General features: G+C 51.9%; 1 protein-coding gene across 2 annotated transcripts in view; it reads right to left on the reverse strand.

The window, feature by feature from the left end:
- Window positions 1-936: 936 nt before the first annotated feature.
- Foxk1 (forkhead box K1) overlaps window positions 937-18,508 on the reverse strand; it is a 70,400-nt gene continuing 52,828 nt past the window's right edge. Inside the window, exons 3-9 of one of the 2 annotated variants that reach the window (XM_075974271.1) lie at window positions 15,293-15,449; window positions 13,903-14,049; window positions 12,383-12,576; window positions 10,216-10,382; window positions 9,847-10,131; window positions 8,229-8,408; window positions 937-7,552 (exon numbers count right to left, since the gene is read on the reverse strand). In XM_075974271.1, the coding sequence (XP_075830386.1) occupies window positions 7,272-7,552; window positions 8,229-8,408; window positions 9,847-10,131; window positions 10,216-10,382; window positions 12,383-12,576; window positions 13,903-14,049; window positions 15,293-15,449 (1,411 nt within the window). In that variant the 3' untranslated portion in view covers window positions 937-7,271. Of the gene's footprint in view, window positions 7,553-8,228; window positions 8,454-9,846; window positions 10,132-10,215; window positions 10,383-12,382; window positions 12,577-13,902; window positions 14,050-15,292; window positions 15,450-18,508 lie in introns of both variants that reach the window. The other variant, XM_075974261.1, reaches the window with a different exon arrangement.

Consider the following 18,508-nt stretch of genomic DNA (forward strand, 5'->3'; position numbering starts at 1 on the left):
GTGGGGCAGGGAAGATGACTCAGTGCGTGAAAGTGACTGCCACACAAATGAGAGATGCCACAGCCCACATAAAAGCTACAGAATAACTTTAATGCTATGTAAATAGTGTAAGCACTTGTGATCCCAGCACACCTATAGCAGATAGGAGGAGGAGGCAGGAGAAGCTCCTGGAACTAGCGGGCCTGCTAGCCTGGCTTATGCAATAGCAAAGAAATTGTTTCAAACAAGGTGGAAAGGTGAGGGCGGGCACCTGAAGGTTGTTCTCTAGCCACGATTCAGGTTTGAATGAGAATGGCTCCCATTGGCTCACATACTTGAATGCTTTGTCCGGGATGGTAGAATGGTGTGGGAAGGATTAGGAGGTGTGGCCTTGTTGGAGGAGGTGTGTCACTGGGGTCAGGCTTTGCGGTTTCAAGAGCCCACAGCATTTCCCAGTTTGCTCTCTTTGTCTTGTCGCTGTTTCAAGGCGTGAGCTCTCTCAGCTGCCGTGCTCCCTGCGTGGTCAGGCTCTCATCCCTGAACTGGGAGCCGCAAAGTAAATGCCTTTTTGTTTTTCATACGTTTCCTTTGTCATGGTGTCTCCTCACAGCAAAAGACCGAGTAACAAGACACACAGAGCACCTGCAGACACATCCTGGCCCAGCTGTGGGCCTGTGTCATGAGACGGGGAGACACGGGCTAGCTCCTCCCTTGCCATCTGTGAACCATCTCCATATCCTTGGAGCTCAGATGACAGACACCTGCAGGGCTCTACCTGGACTGGACACCCAGGAACCCCCAGAGGAAGCAGAGTCCCCGGCCATTTCCCGTTCACCTCTGAAGCAGCTGGGGGTCAAGTCTGTCACTCCAGGAGCAGGGGTGTGTATCCAGGCCATCTGTTGGGCTGTCTGCCCTCCACAGTCACAGTCACTCACAGACCACTCACCTCTGGGTACATATCTTTAATATATAATTTTTATTTCTGGTTATAGAAACAAATGCTAAGAGGAGAATACAGAGCTTCCCCACCCACATAAAACAATCGAATAGATAAAAGAACAGTCCAAATGGATGAAAAAGGAAGTAGAAATTTTCCACTGTATAGCTTTAAAACATTAATGTCTAATAATAGTTAGAAATCACATTCAGGTGTCAAACTTTTTTTTTTAAAAAAAGGATGGTTCTGTTATAAAAAATACTGTATCCCATTTGAAATGAACGCCCAGGTGGTGCTGCTTGGGATGTGGGTTCGCAGGTCTTTCTGATCCCAACCATTACCTCTGCCTCCTGAGTGAGACCTTCACCCACTGAGGTGGGGCACGTCCCATCTCTGGAACCAGGACTCCCAGCGCATAGGATACCACTGCTTTTAAAGCACTACGTGTTAAACATATCATGGAAACACTTTAGACAGCCACTATAAAACAAACAAAACAAAACCACACATGTGCGCACGCATACACACACACACACACACACACACACACACACACACTCCCTGAACACCCTCCCCCCAATTACTTTTACAGAATTATCATTCAGTTAAGAAAAAGAACGACCTCACTATTGGCTTTAGCCCCTCCCTCACACGTGCACAGCTGCTGTCCCCCTCCCCAGGACACAGCAGAATTCAAGGGGAGACATGGAAGACAGTTTGGGTCTCTCCTTCCTGCCCCCACCACCTTTGCCCAGCCCAGGAATCAAGCTAAGGTATCAGGGATCCCAGATGCCTCCAGGAAGGATGTTATGAAGGGAAGATGGGAGAGAGGGGCCAAAATGAAAATGTTAGATTTTTTTTTTTAATTCCCAACTTTACCAATTAAAAATAAAAGTTCTAGACCAGCCAATTCAGACTCAAGAAGCCAGGGTGTCATTTGGATACATACAGGACAGAGAACATGAATACTTAGTGGATCATGGGGCTCGCTCTAGCAGGGTCAGCACAGCCCTAGGGACAGTGCTGAGGTTCCTGCCGGCGGCAAGTGCTCCAAATGCAGGGGCATGGACCAAGCCTGGCCATTGGCCACCTCCAGCCTCTCCTCAGCTTCTGTGACCCAGGTTCCTCCACACCGCCCCTTCACCTTGTGAGTAGTCAAAGGAGCAAGGATTCAGAGGTAAAGCAGCAAGCTCTTTCGATCCTTCAACTCTCATGAGGTGGGGGTTGGGACAAGTGAAAGTTGGTGGAGGGGGCTGGGGGTCCTAGGAAGCCTGTGTTTGGTGGTTGAGCCCAAGAACAGAAACACACACACCACTTTTCGTGGTGAGCCAAGCCCTCTGAGTGAAGTTTCCTCCTGGAGAGAGAGATGTCCATGCTCTCTTTACCATGGCCTGCACTAGCTGTGAGGGTTAAGACGGAGGTGAGACAGCCTTCAGCTTCCAGTCCTGCCGGCTCACCTCCGCCTAGCTCCTGCCATGCTGCCCTCTGGGTGGACACTTCTCTCCAAGAAGTTCAGAGGACCCTCTGTCCTGCCTCACGCCTGGGTGGTGCCCCTGGATAAGGCATGTGGTTGGCTTCACCTGTGGGACAGCCCTGCCAGGGTGTATGTAGTTCTAGACCGTTCCCTGCAGCAGCAGAGCTAAAGCCTGCCAGAAGGAAGCTCAGAGCAGCAGAAAAGAGGAGCGGAGAGACAGATGGGAGCAGCAGCCAGGACTACTCCCAAGTAGAGAGGGCAGTGGTGGCGCACGCCTTTAATTCCAGCACTTGGGAGGCAGAGGCAGGCGGATCTCTGTGAGTTCGAGGCCAACCTGGTCTACAAGAGCTAGTTCTAGGACAGGCTCCAAAGCCACAGAGAAACCCTGTCTCAAAGAAAACACACACATAAAAAAGTAGAAAACTGTTTTCCCTAAAGTCAGTGAAATGTGAAATGGGTCTGTGTCTTATTTGGATGGAAATGCCTGAGGTTGGGTCATAGAACTCCACTTGCCAAGCAGCTGTGACTTCAGGGGTAGCGATGGAGAGAGCAGGGAGAGGGAAGTAGTAACCCGAGGATGACAGTCCCTTGGACAGTCCCAATTGTTCAAACCACAGGCCGTGGGAAGAGGGTGTTAGTGCTAGTCTGTGGGCATCTAGACCATACCTGCTGTGTCACCAATGCAGCAGCCTTTGGTAGAGAAAAAACAAAAACAAGGAGCACTAGGCCATGGTGGCACTTCATAAAGCACTTCAGGAAGCTGAGACGAGGACCACAAGGTCAAGGCCAGCCTGGGCAGCTTCATGAGACCCTGTCTCAAGTTTAAAAAAATCAAAAGGGCCGTGAGCTGGCTCAGTGGTAGAACAGCCCTTGCCTAGCATGTGCAAGGCCCTGAGCTTACTCTCCAGCACCGAAACAAAACAAAAACCCAGAACTTAACAAGCAGGCGATGCAAGAGCCAGCCTGAATTCAAGGCCTGGAGCAAGGGACTCACAAGATGAAAGGGGACATTCAGTCGGGAGCAGGACTGAAGTGGCAGGTGGAAATTAGGAGGCCTTGGCCTTGTCTGTTCCCAGTTCTCACCTGCCTTCTCCAAGTCAAAGTGCGTGTTGGAGGCCCTGCTCTGGAAGGAAGCTGGGGTCAGCAGCGGCCATCTTTGGAACAACTTGACTTATCCTTTGTAATATTGCTTCTAAGCAGAGGTATTCTGAGAGACTGGAGGTGAGGTGCTAGTGACGACTGCCCGGTCACCCCTGTCACCCTGAGCCAGAACAAGAGGCTACCTTCTCATCATTGTGGTGACTTTACCACTAGTGATCGGGACGTGATGTTCCCACACAGGGATCTTTCCCCAGAACAGAGACTCACTCACTTTCTGACTTACTCTAGAGTGAGCACTGAGCTATTCAGATGGACAGGAAAAGGCTTGGTCAGCAAAGTGGGGGGGCACACCCCAGAGTGGGCAACATCACGTGGAATCAGAGGGTTTTGAGGAAAAGAGGGAAATTCCATCCCACTACCACTTCTCCATGGGAAAGGTTTCTTCCTTGCATTTAACTAAGTCTTCGACTATGGCCCAAAGGGGAAGACACTGACCCCATCACCTGGCTGTGCCCATTTCCAGCTATCCCAGATTATTGTGAAAGAACTTTCCCCTTTAAGGGGAAAGATGGGTGACAACTATTATTTCAGATCTTGGCAAGCCTGGTGTGGGACAGGAGGCGGAGGCGGGAGATCTCTAGATTATAAGGATGTAGAAAGCAGGGGAAGGGTTCATGGGCTTCCTCATGGACAGTGAGTCTGAGTCGGATACCCCGCCTTGCACAAAGGCAAGGCTCCAGGAGCTGTTGACAGACATGTTTATCATGCCCTGGATGCCAAGCTGAGGTAGGGGAGGAGACAGAAAAGGCAAAAAGGTAGGAGGGATAGATAGGAATAGAAGGGGAAAGATAAGGGGCGGGAGGAAGGGAAAGAGAAAGAGGAGGAAGGAGGAGAGACCGGCAGGGGAGAGGAACAGAGAGAGCTCTCAGGCAGGCAAGCTCTCAGGCTGGGTCTCTTCGCTTCCAGTCACCATGGTGACATCCTATGCTTGCAGCATTTTGTGAGTCTGGCGAGTCCCAGATATGAGGCAGACGACAGAGTGGACATGCGGACAGCCAGGCACCGGATCTGCCAGGGAACACTCACCAAAACAAGGCAAGCTCAGATAAAGCTGTGCCAGAGACAGGAGCCGCTGTGGCCCTGAGGAACAGGTCACCAGGCATCACATCTGCACCTCAACTGTTCTCCAACCCCAGGGCTTGCTGGGGTCCTCCAGGGTTGCCAGCCATGGTCTAGACAGTGGATGGTCATGGCCCCTAACCCAGGCTCTGGCTTCCACATATAGCTTCCCAGAGCTCACGGGAGCAAGTTCCAGCTGACTGTGGATTCCTGCTCTGAGCACTGGCTATTCTGGGTTAATGGCTGTGGGCAAAAGCTGGCACAAGCCGGGTGCTACCTGGTAGATAACCAAATCCACTTCTAGAGCAATGACACCAGGCTAGCCTCCTCCTTTCTAGCTCAGGCTGCCCAAGCAGGGGCACAGGACCCTCTGCCTTAAGGTCATGTAGGACATCGGGACAGTGTGTGCTCCACTCTCTCCCTCCATGTCCTTCCACACCCGTGTTAATGGTGAGAGGATCCGCTACAGAGGATGGAGACCATGATGTCTCAGCAGCCAGGAGAGCAAACTAGTCAGGGCCATTCTGAGACCTGATGACAGATGTGACGGATGGTGACCCCACAGTTCCATGCAGGGGCTGCACACAGTGCCTACCATGACAATCCACAAATAATCTGCCTTGCAGCGTGACCATGCGCACACAGCCTTGGAGTAAACGGTAACAGAGGGGAAGATCGACAGGTGGCACTAATGTCTCTTGTGGTCTCAGTTCATTCCCGCTTCCCTAGCCACATGCTCACACCAGGCACACAGAGAACAAGTTCATGCCAGGCACAGGGAGATGTAGGATAGAGCCATTTGATACTCCAAGGGGCAGCTCCACCTGGAAAACCCACCCCCAGCCACTAACACCCCAGCCCCACCTCTCGGAAACCTCCCAGGCGACAGACAGGCCTACAAAACAGAGCTCTTTTCCAGCTTGACGTTTAGTACTGCAGAGATGACTGGGGAGCTTGGGAGATAGCTCAAGAGGGCTAGACAGGCGCTCTGCACTGGTCCTTGGCATGTGTGGGGACTGGTGGCTTCAATAGTGGCAGCCACAGGGTGGAGCCCGAATTCATCCAACCCGATCACCTGCTCTCCGTAGCCTCCAGGTCACTGACTGGCAACTCTTCCAGCAAAGGCAGCTTGTACGGCTGTGGCCCCTCCTTTCTTGGGGTTGCCTGCTCTTTGCTCACGGCGCTCTCTCTTCTCTTCTGACTGGGCCCGGGCAGAGGAAGAGGCCAAGGGTAACCCGACTTTTCTGGGGTTCTCTGTCCAAGTTGTCATTGTCGCTTATGGCCCACCATCCAGGAGGACCAGCACTGTGCTCCTGGCTGCCTTGAAGTCCTGCCAGGCAGCTGCTGCTACTGCTTCCGCAGAACCATCTCTCATCCCCAGACTATGTGGAACAGTCAATGTCTCCTACTCCTATGACTCGCTGTGTTCAAAGTGCTGCTGGTAGCTTGTGTAGGCATGCAAAGAGACCTTCTCTGGGGATCCGAGTCCTCGGCTGACCCCATACTTTGGTTCTTGCCACACTGTAATCAAACTTGGCACCAACTGCTGTCCAGAGAGGTAGTTTCCTTCCCAGTGGATAACAGCCAGGAACAGCCAGGGACACCCGGCTTCAGGTAGAAGAGAGGGTTTCCATTTGCAAACTGGACACGTCTTGGGGTGCTCAGGAAACTGGAATGTGTGAGGGGAAGGCAGTGTGAGCAGACCGTTGCACAGCACCTCCAGCTGCCAGAAACAGGATGCATCCCCGCTGTCTTCCACTGGTACAGACCAGTATCCTCCCTGCTGAGCAAGGGGCTGACTGATGTCCCCTGAAGCTACCCAGGTTTCCCTGGATATCCGTTGTAGCTTGCAGCTCTGGGCTAAGCCAGTACTGTGGGAATGGATGCCATGGGCACTGGCCCTGGGCTGATTTCCCAACATCAATGTGGGAGCCGCTGATCCTTCTTGGAGTTATCGGGGAGAGCGGCATGTTCACCAAGGGCTGGTGTGGGTGAGTGCCTGCAGCTACTCAACTGGCTACCAAAGGGAACCCCAAAGACACGTGAACCCTTCTGTGTGTCTCAGGTTTGAGATGAGCCCAAATTCCATGTTTAACTATAAGAATTATTTTAGGGTCCAAAACCAAAGCAGACCTCTTGACCCCAATTAATGCCGCAACCTATGTCACTTTTGGGGCGAGGACTGCACCCCAGTGTGTGGCTGGGACGTTCTCACCACTGTTCTCTGTTCTCTGGTCTACTCCTGCTCAGTTACAAACAGGAAATCTGTGGGTCCCAAGGAGAGCAGCCTGGGTTGCACTGTACTTCTGTCCAGTCCTGGGGCTCATTCTTCTTGAGGGTGCTGGCTGGGATCGGTTCCTGAGGAGCTGGGCTAGACCTTCTCCCACAAGAACTGGGGAGTGGCGATGGCATGAGGGAGGGGTAAATAAACACACAGAACCCCCAGATTCATACAATCAAGTTGTCTGAACGTGTTTATGTGTTTTGTTTCAAACCATGGGAGGACAGGAGATAAAAAGGAAACTGTCCAGGTGTGGCGGCCACCCTCATGGCATATGCGCTGCAGGCAGCTGTGAGCTTCTCTACTCCGTCCTTGAGTGCAGCAGCTGGCCACCTGGGCACCTGTGGCCTGAGTCCCACTCCACCTTCCTGCAGGTGACTTCACTCGCCGGTACCTGAGCCCTGGGGGCCAGTGGCTGCCATTGCTGTGGGCTGTGTGGTGGCTGTCCCACTGGGCTCCTCTACCCGGGACCTCTTGATCTCGGGCTCCCCGCTGGAAGAGGCAGACGTGGTAGTGGAGGCTGCTGGGGTTGATGTGGCATTAGTGGCCACCGAGACGGCTGCTGATGGCTCCTCAGACCCTACCTCACATACCCGGGTGATGACCACTGGCGTGGATGAACTCGCCTGGGCTGCCAGGAGCTGCAGGGGGCTGGTGAGGGCTGGTAGCAGGAAGAAGAGGTTACTTAAGGGTTACCACTAACTGGTTACAGTCACAGTGCTGTCTTTGTCATTCCTCACACAGGTATCTTTTCCCTACCCATGGCAAGTCTGAATCAGACACCCCACACCCAAGTCAGGGCCCTTCTCACTTGCTGCTTCTGTCACCCTGAGGACATCCCTCCCTCCCCCTCTTCCCCTCTATGATGCCTAATTTTGATTATCACCTCAGTGGAATTCAGAAGTGCCACAGACTCAAATCTCTGGGCATGTCTGTGAGGGAGTTTCTGGGTTGTGACTCCATCCTATCTGGGCTCCCAGACTAAATAAAGTAGAAAGCGAGTCAAGGACCGACTTCCTTTCCCTTGGCTGCCCGACTGTGCCATGCCTTCCCAGCCAGGATGGGCTGAACATTCAAAGGGAGCCAAAGGAAACCCTGCTGTCCTGAAGGTGTTTCTCAATAGCACAAAAACCTAAACACCAGATTCTGGCACACAGAGGCCCAGCCCGTGGGGGCTGCCCGACCTTCTCCTCTGACATCCCCTGTCACCCTAGGTGACGTCTGGTTTCCTTGCTATGTGCTCTTGGAAGGGAAAAGCAAGTGCCCGCCTGAGCTGCACTGCCCGTGGCAGGTCCCTGGCGCCTTGGGTTCGGGCTGAGGGCAGGCTGGGGCCTCACCGTAAGCGTTGCCAGCTAAGCTATTCGTGGGCACAGTATGCTTTCCGTTCTGAGTGACAGCCCGCACTGGAAGATGGTGCTGCCCGATAGTCACTGGCGTAGCTGGCTGCAGGATGGTGACCGTGTGTCCAGGGACTCCTGGGGCCATCTGGCTGGCGACCGTCTGGATAACTCGGCTGGCTGCAGGGATTGTGGCAAATGCTATGGTGGGTTTCTCTTCCAAACCTGTGGGGCAGGCAGCCAGTGAGAACCACACATGGTCCCAGCCACCAAGTTCCATCAAGGCCTCAGCATGACATTGGCTGAGGGGCTGGGGAATGGGGTGCCACTGGGAGAAAGGGCTTCCCAAGCCTCTCCTTGGAGATATGTTTAAATTACCAGGGCTTTAAAACATGCTGGGTGTGGAGGTAGGAGGAGCAAGAATTCAAATTATCCTTGGTTACATAGAGGTCAGTATTGGGCTTCACAAGACTGTCTCAAACACCAAAAACAAAATAAAAATAAATAAAACTATATATGTGTGTGTGTGTGTGTGTGACACACACCTTCAACTGTAACCAATACAAATTTAATCTGTGAGACAAAATGTAGTATTTGGATTGAAACAGATTGCTTTTAGGGATGTGACCTCCTCTTTCACCAGAATGTCATCTCTAAGACTCTAATTGTTATTACTTTGTTGTTGCTAGTGAGGCCATGGGCATGCTGGGTCTCTGCCAACGAGCTACATCCCCAGTCCCACTGCCACCCTTCCTTCCTTCCTTCCTTCCTTCCTTCCTTCCTTCCTTCCTTCCTTCCTTCCTTCCTCCCTTCTTTCTTTCTTAAAGACAAAGTCTAGTTAGGTTACCCAGGCTGGCCTAGGGCTTGCTATGCCACACAAGCAGGCCTCCACCTCCCCAGTAGCTGGGAAGACAGGTCTCTGACACCAGGTTGAGCCTGTTTCCATAACGACGACCATAAAATACAAAGTTAACATTGAATCTAATTCCCCAGTGCGAATAACGACTAAGAAATAATGCTTTTTAGAAAGTTCTGGGGCTGCCTTTCACAGACCGGGTATACTGTCAAAATATACCCCATAAGCCCCCTAGGACCATATTTCTTTTTGAAGCAGGCAGGGGTGCATGCCTGTAATCTCAGCACTGCTGGGCAAGGTGACAGTGAGTCTGAGGACAGCCCAGCAAGGATACAGACTACAACATTGGCAAAATAACCAATAAATAGGGGCTGAGATGGCCCAGTAGTTAAGCGTACCCACAAAGTGGCTCACAACCATCAACTCCAGTTTGAGGGTATCTGACGCCCTCTTCTGGCCTCCTCAGGCACTGCACACATTGGTATAGACACTGAAGACAAACACCCATCCACACAAGATAATACTGAAAGCAGAGCTTTTAAACAGACAAACAAACACAAATAAATAAGGGCTGTAAACTGAATGTCACCTTGAATGGAAATAAAAGTCAAGCAAAAAGCATTATGCCAACTAAGGAAGAAGTGTGCAGAGACAATCCACACTGCCTTAGAAAGACCCGCTTCCCTTTACTCACTGCCCCGCTTAGTGGGCTCTCAGCCTGCAGCCAGGCTCACACTGCCCAACAGTGTACGGCCACATTACCTCTCGTCTCATTGCCCAGGTCCAACACGGCTGTGCCTGCTGTGTCGTGGGAGCCTCCGGCTGAGCCCTGGCTAGCGAGGATGTACCCGTTGGCTGAGTTGGCAGAGGTGGTTACCACCCTCACCATGGTGACGGTGGGGGCCTGCTGCACCACATGGATGGCGTGGCCTGAGGGCTGTTGTGAGGTCACTATGGAAGCTGGCATGTAGGCGACAGGCTTAGCCACTAAGTTGGAAGGTCGGGGAGGGACAGCCATAATCACCGGCTGGGCACTGACAGGGGAACCTGTGGGATGACACAGGGGACAGTGATTTGCGTGGGTGCCGTCCAGTCTGTCACATCCAGGAAGAGGATGAACCTATGTCTTACCCGGGGCACTCTGGGAATAGCGATACTCTGGCACAGAGGCTAACTTTGACCCCAAGTCAGGATCATGTGGAATGGGGGAGCCCTCCCGAGACAGGCACTCTGGGGTCTGCAGGCCACTGGAACGAGGGGACATCAGTCCAGGGTGGGTGGGCGAAGCTGGAGCACTCCTGGAATGAAGAGAAGGGTACACCAAGGTGGTGCGTCAGCATAAAAGCAAAACAAACAAAAACGAATACCCCCCCACTCCCACACCACATCCCATGTCCAGCGCTACACCTAACTCAGCGATTCCTGGCATACAGCCCACCCCAACACCCCACCCCACCCCACCCTACCCAACCCTACCCCACCCCCACCCCACCCCACAATTCCTCACATATCCTCGCCCTACTTTCTGGAATCCACCCAACCTCACGTCTCTGCCCCACATCCAGGGGCTTCTCTCTTATGTCCCTAAGGTTTTTCCCAGATCTAATGTTCCCTGTTGACAAAGACCTAGCATTGTCATTTCCATTCAATGGGGAACTGGGTGGGCAGGTGCTCCATTAAACAGGGCTGAAGGGTGGAGAATGGACTGCCTCCTAGCAACTGTACATCCTGTAGCACACACTGCCTAAAAGGTCCTGCCACCCTCCAGGAGCAGCTCAGCCTATGTCAAAAGAAAAAGCTTGTATACAGGTATGACAATGCAGGCCTGTCATCCTTGCTACTTGGAAGGCAGAGGCAGGAAAATCTTAAGCTCAAGGCCTGCCCTGACAACTTAGCAAGATCCTGACTCAAAATGAAAAGTGAAACAAACAGGTGTGGCTCAGTGGTAGAGCCCCTGCCTAGAATCCCCCAGTGAGGGGCTGGGGTGTGGCTCAGTGGTAGAGCCCCTGCCTAGAATCCCCCAGTGAGGGGCTGGGGTGTGGCTCAGTGGTAGAGCCCCTGCCTAGAATCCCCCAGTGAGGGGCTGGGGTGTGACTCAGTGGTGGAGCACCTGCCTAGAATCCCCCAGTGATGGGCTAGGGTGTGGCTCAGTGGTAGAGCACCTGCCTAGACTCCCCCAGTGAGGGGCTGGAGTGTGGCTCAGTGGTAAAGTCCCGCTAGCAGGATTAGGGCCTTGGCTGAATTCCCAGTACTACAAAAAGCCCAAACTGTTATTGGATGAGCACAGGACTGTGGTATCTTGATGGGGAAGCTCAGCCAATCACATCTGACTAGGGTGTGGCTGCCTGTAGCCCAGGTAGATTGGGGGGGGGGAGATCCGTTTGGACTTCAGACCTTCTACTCCAGTAGTGTGAGTTTCCCCGTTTTTCAATTATTAAATTATATCTGTTGTTTTGAGCTGGTCTGGTTATTTTCGCGTACCGATCAAATATGCCATCACTAACACTTGGCACCCAAGAGCCCTTTGAGGCTCTGGCCAGTTGGGGCTGCACCGCGTTCATTTTGGGCATAGATACCCGCATCTTTGCGCACCCCCCCCCCCCGGCTCTGTGCACTTTGAGAGACCAGTGCTGATACAGGCAGTCCTATCCCCGAGAAACCCTTCCTGGCTCACTGTGACACTGAGACAGAAGTGCTAGGCTCTGCTTTCCTACAGAGGCAGGGACTCCTGCCACTTGCTGGTCACCTGACCTATGCTGAGAGTGACCACAGGCAGACTCCACAGCTATCCATACAAGTACAGGTCCCTATGAACCCCACATGGCCAGAACTGTCCAAATGGCATTTACCCATCAGGCAAATGCAAGACCCAATGGAGCTGTTGGTGGTGGTGAGTCCATCCATCCGTCCTACCTGCCAGCAGACAAGCTGTACTCCAGCATAGCTCCATTCATGGCAGACAGAGGGATCTCAAGGTCCCCAAATCAGTAGGACCCCCAACCTTTGAACTGGTTATGGTGGCTCAACCTCCTGCACACACTGCACAAGTAGGCAGTAACCGCCTCACTAACTGTTCCAACCAGCACAGAGGTTTGAGAACTGGGCATACAGAGTGCATGCCTAAAGCCCAGCAGGGCTATCATGAGTTCAAGGCCAATCTGCCCACAAAGTGAGAAACCTTGTCTTGAAACTGAAAATCAGAAAGATAGAAGCTTAATAGGCTAAGAACCCAGAAAACAGACCAAGTTCTCAAGTGCTAGGTCCCTCCCACTGCTGTGATGCAGGAAATCTAGCTTACCGTGAGGACAGAGGTCCGAAGGGGGTGCGGAAGCAGGAGACGCCTCTCTGTCTCCGCTTTCGGAATGCTTGTTCTACGAGTTTGGCTTCAGAGGCAGGGTCTATTCGCCAAAAGGAGCCCTTCCCAGGCTCCTCCTGGGATCGAGGGACTTTGATAAAGTAACGGTTAAGAGAGAGGTTGTGTCGGATAGAGTTCTGTAGGAGACAGAGAGAGACACCTGTGGGTCACAGCTATCAGAGGACAGCCCTTACAACAGATGCAGCAGGAACTGATGACAGGCATGTGGCTGCAGGTGATCACCCCTCCTGGGGAACACAGGTGGGGCACAAGGCAGCTCCTTCTATGCAACCCGCACAGGAAAATGCACCTGTTCTTTCAGAAGAAATACACAAGTGTGCAGGATCTCGTTGGGCACGGAGAACAGATGAGGCTCACCGGGCTCAAAGCACATCCAGATCTCTGGGTGTGCCAGCTTACATCTGTCTTCTCAGTACTTGCTGAGACAGGAGGATCGTGAGTTCAAGGTCAGCCTGGGCAACACGTGAGCTCTTGACTCAGAGAAGCTCCTTGTGGGGCGGGGATTGTGGCTCAGTTGGTACAGTTTGCCCCCGGCAGGAAGCCCTGGACTCTGTCCTCACAGTACCGCGTAAACCAAAGTGGTGGAGGCAGAAGGAGCAGAAGTTCAAGGTCACTGCTGACTATAAAGAAAGTTCAGAGCCAGCCTGGGCTACCTGAGACCTTGCCTCAAAAGAAAAGAAGCAACAGCAAGAACAAAAGATTCTTCTGGATAAGCTAGCTAATGGAAAATGCTAACCACAGACAAGAGACTAACGTGGCGTAATCTGTGCCCATTGCATTAATGAAGAGATCTCACAGCCTCCCAGAAAGATAAAATACACCAGACTCGTGCATGTGGACGGCTGCATTAGTGATTGGGGCGGTGGACTGCTAAAGTCACACGGTGTTAAAACGCTCAGCAAGTACAGACGCCATCAGTACACAGGTGTGGGACTGGCTCAAGGCTGATCCCAGCACTCAAGAGGCTGAGGCAGGATGACTGCCATGTTTTCAAGCCTAGCCTGGACTACAACATGAGACACTGTCTCAAAACAATTAAAAAAAAAAGTTGTAACCAGTCTTGAAGGAAAAGTAGCAAAACCAGATCATTTTAGGACTGGGACATGGCTCAGTGGTGTGTATGCTTAGCACGCATGAAGCCCTGGGTTTTATTCCTAGCACTGAACAAATGCGGCATGGTGGTACATGACCACAATTCCCAAACTTCAGGAACAGGAGGTCATCCTTGGCTGCATAGGAAGTTTGAGGCAACCTGGGCTACACGAGACCTTTTCACAGAAACAAAAGAGCAGCAGCTCTTAATGACTCTGACACAGCACAGAGGCACCATGGTACTGAGTGTCACATGGGAAAGCACCAGGCGTCTCTTCGTTGTTTGTTCATGTGAAGCACTGAGTTTGTATCTGAGTCTCCACACACAGCCCAGGCCCCTGGGGCCTCACCTGCCAGCCTTTGTCAGCAGTCCTGTAATAGGGGTAATGTTTGGTGATGTGGGCGTAGATGCCACTTAGTGTTAGCTGCCTGTCCTGTGCCGAGGAGATGGCTTGCACGATCAGCTGCGCATAGGAGTACGGAGGCTTCGACTCATCCTGGAGGAAGGGTTCACCAAGGAGACAGGGTTACAGAGGGAAATGGGATAGAATCTCTCCCAGCCAGACCACCCACTCCTGATGCAGATGATGCTGTCTGCATGGAGTCACACCCGGGAGCCCGCCTTCTCCATCAGCGTGCTCACATTAAACTCGGAACATGGTGGGCTGCACCCATTCCCAGCAATTGGAAGGCTGAGGCAGGAGGATTGCCTCAATTCTAAGGTTAGCCTGAATTATGGCTGAGATCTTGTCTCAAAAACCCTAAACAATGACAACAAGAATTCAGAACAGTGCCCTTTGGCCAAGTGTGATGCATACCTGTGGTCCTAGGACTTCTGAGTTTTAGGCCAGCCTCAGCTACATGAGTCTTTCAAAAAACAGAAAGCAAAAAGCAAAACAAAGAGGGCCTAGAGAACTGGCTGAGTGCACAAAGTGCTCCCCATGCAACCATGAAGATCCAAGTTCAGATGCCCAGCACCTATGCAAATGCCAGACACGGTGTCAACGTGTGATCCCAGTGACTCCCTGACTGCCCAGCATAAAGGGCGAGCACCATACTCAGTGAAAACAATGTGGAGAAGGGCCGAGAAAGACACAGGTGGGCCAGCACAGCTTCACGCCTATGTGTGTGCAGACAGACTTGGGAGAAATGGAACAGAAAAGAAATGTCAAGCCCCACCTCACAGGAGGAAAAACAGGTTTTGAATCAAAACTCTGAAGCTCTCATTCCCTAGCACACTGTCTGCTACCCAACGGACAGGAACAACGACACATGCTTACAACAGCAAAAAAATGTGGCTGGGCCTGGGAGCAGACCTGTCATTGCACCTACTCAGAATGCTGAAGCAGGAAGGTCACGGGTTCAAAACCAGCCTAGGTTACTTAGTGAGACTTTGTCCCAAAATAAAAAGTAAAAAGAGGGTAGCAAATTGCCCCTGAGTTCAATTCCCAGTACTTTCAAAGGAGGGTGGGTAGAAAAGAAAGAAAAAGGTGTCGCTGTCTTAAAGACTATTCTTAAACTCTGACACTGTCTCAGCAGCACTGGCTGCAACAAGTAGGAACTGGGTGGGTGACAGGACTCCAGCTCACCACAAATGGTCACGCGCACCATTTGGGAAAGAGCACGGGTAGATCCTTCAACACAGCCATGTGCTGCACCCTGGAGTATCCCGTCTGAGCCACCCTCAGGACCCCTACTGCAAGGTCTTGGTCACCATGACAACATGTCTGAGGCTCAGACCTTCGGGCTGTCCCCACCAGACGTGTCTGCTTGCTGCTCAGAGGCGGCCTTTGCTGCAAACTCCGCGGCCAGCTGAAGGTCTGATGTCACGTTCTGGACGAAGCGGTAACCGGATGACCCAGCTCCTCGAGGACTGGCTGGACAGGAGTTGGGGACGCTGAAGAGAAGAAAAAACACACCGTTTAAGACCCTGGGGAGGAAGACTCTGGGTAGGGACACTCTTTCTGGACCACCATGGATGATGGAGGGAGAGTACTACTTCTGCCTTCTGGTAATATCGCTGGGTGGGACCAGCTTCAGAAAAATCAAGAAATACAACCAAGAATTCAAGAAATGACAAACACGCATCACTCTCTCCTCCAAGGTCAAGACCAAAGCTGCAGGAAGTCAAGTCCCTAGGCCATGAGTTCCTAAGCAAGAAAGCTGAAGCTCTGATGGCTTCAGCAAAAGCAAGCTGCTCCTCCACTCCAGGCTGTAAAGACGTGGCTAGTGTGGCCGTGACCACAAGATGGCGCCCTAAGAACAGGTGTGGATGGTGAGTAACTCCACACAAGGACACTTAGCCACGGAGGAGGAGGCAGGGGCCTGCTGGCAGACACGGGAGGGGCACACAGAGTTCTCAGCCCCAAGTCATCAGTCTCACTGTGACCTGCCACTGACGAAGCCAGCACTACTGTGGCTCTGCAAGACAGGACCTGGCCCACTCCGCCTGGACCCCAGGACAGAGGTTGGCTGGCTGATAGTGAGCTAATGAATTAAGGCAAGCTCTAGAAGGCCACCGAGATGGCTCGGCATGTGCAGATGCTGCCAAAGCAGACCACTGAGTTCAACCCAGGGCCCACATGGTGGGAGAATCTAACTGACTCCCACAGGTTGCCCTCTGACGTTCACATGTCACACACTCTCTCACACACACACGCACACGCACACGAATGAATAAAGTACTGGAGAGACGGACCGACAGTTAAGAGCACACACTGCACTTGCAGAGGACTGCAGTTTGAATCCTACACCCTTGTCACATGGTTCACAGCCCCTCTTCCTCCAGGGGGTCTGACACCCACTTCCAGCTTAAGTGGACACCTGCACTCACATGCACGAGTCCCACCCCACAAGATCTTTAAAATAAATCCTTTAAAAAGTAATAATAATAAGACAAACTTTGATTCTCTAGCCAAAGTCCTGGCAGTAAACATTCTTCACTTTAAAACAGAGAGCAGCGAGAGGGCTCAGTGGGTAAAGGCTCCTGCCTCCTGAGCTGGGTGGTCTTAGTTTGATCCCTAGAATTCACACGGTCGAAGAGAACTCACTCCCACAAGCTGGCCTCACTCCACATCTGCACCATGGGATGCAAATGCTCAAAACACACACACACACACACACACACACACACAGAATAACTACAATGAAATGTAAAAGTTAAAAAAATAAAACCTTTGAACAAGGAAAAGTAATCAAACACTGAGCCAGAGTCCTGCACGCTGCCCCTGCCGTCACCGCAGAAAACCTGTGGCTTCAGGAGGACAAATGGCAGGACGCCACTCTCTTCCACTGCCTGCTGCTCCTCTGGCTGTGGGAAACACCCAGAAAGGACACTGCTCTCCAGCATGCCTGTCCCCTCTCCCATCTTTCCACTTCCTCCACAGGGATGTCTCCTGCTTCCCAAGCTCACCTGGGATACACCTGGGCTACTGCCTCCACCTGCACAGACAGTGTTTTCTCAGGCCTGGGATGTGACCCATCTCCCTTTTTCTGGGAGCTACTCAGGACTAAGCAAGGGACCAGCAAAAGCTTGCCCAGATATAGGAGGAGAAGGAATTCCTTCTGGGGTCTCAGGCCCTCTGTAGGAAAAAGGGGCGCACGCCATACATAATCCTGAGACCTTTAGTTCAGGGAGTCTCTTCTCCTTTTGCCTACCTTTAATTTTGGTAACTTCTGTGCTTGCATTCTTCTGGGAGGCACGCTGCCTCCTCCCTTCCCCATGTCCTTATGGCCCAGCTGAGGCCTTGGTGCATAAAGTTCAGTCAGCAAACAAGTCAGTGAGACCCCAAAAGCAGGAAAGCGAAAAAAAACTTTCCCTAAGCTTCCTTTAAGAAAAGGGTTGGAGGGGGCTGGAGAGAGGGCTCAGTGGTTAAGAGCATTGCCTGCTCTTCCAAATGTCCTGAGTTCAATTCCCAGCAACCACATGGTGGCTCACAACCATCTGTAATGAGGTCTGGTGCCTTCTTCTGTCATGCAGGCATACACGCAGAAAGAATATTGTATACATAATAAATTAATAAATAAATATTAAAAGAAAGAAAGAAAAGGGTTGGGGGGGACCCTCATAATGTAGTTCAGGTTGGTCTCAAACCATCCTCCTGCCTCATTTTTCTGAGTGCTAGATATATAGGCATGGGTCAATACATCTGGCTTGGATTTAATTCTCTTTTTTCCCTTGAGATGGGGTCTCATTATGGCCCAGAAATTCCTATGAGGCCAAGTGTGAGGATTCCCAAGCATGCATACCATTCTAGCCTGGATTTCATACAAACTAAGCTAAAATACAAACCCAAGTACAGGGTGGGGAAGCTGAGAGACGAGTTTACTTCAACATCCATACACTCAAAAGTCAGCTTTCACTGTGTATAGCTTAGTGTGGCTTTTATCCCAGTTCCCCGGAGGCAGAGGCAGGCAGATTTCTGTGAGTTCAAGGCCAGCCTGGACTACGGAGTGAGTTCAAGGCTAGCAGAGCTACCTAGTGAGACCCCATCTCAAAAACAAAAACAAACAAACAAACAAACAAAAAACAAAACCACCAAATAAATAAATAAAGTTTTAAAGACCAGGTTTCATACCAGACTTGGAGCAAAGGCATGGCCACAGGGAATGTGGCTTGGGTGAGAGCTGTCACCAGGGACTCATCAAGTAGTAGATGCTGCTGCAGTGAATTTGGTACCCTGCCCCAAGCCCAGGCCCATTAATACCCTCAGAGTTTACCAGAATGACAGAGACATCAGCTCTCTCTGGCGACCATGGAGCTGGGAAGTCACCACGGCACAGCACATCTCCTAGTGACAGGCCGCGGACACCAGCTTAGGTGAGGTCACCACGGCACAGCACATCTAGTGACAGGCCGCGGACACCAGCTTAGGTGAGGTCACCACGGCACAGCACATCTAGTGACAGGCCGCGGACACCAGCTTAGGTGAGGTCACCACGGCACAGCACATCTAG

Source organism: Microtus pennsylvanicus, chromosome 1 (assembly GCF_037038515.1).
Source record: "Microtus pennsylvanicus isolate mMicPen1 chromosome 1, mMicPen1.hap1, whole genome shotgun sequence".
Lineage (NCBI taxonomy): Eukaryota > Metazoa > Chordata > Mammalia > Rodentia > Cricetidae > Microtus > Microtus pennsylvanicus.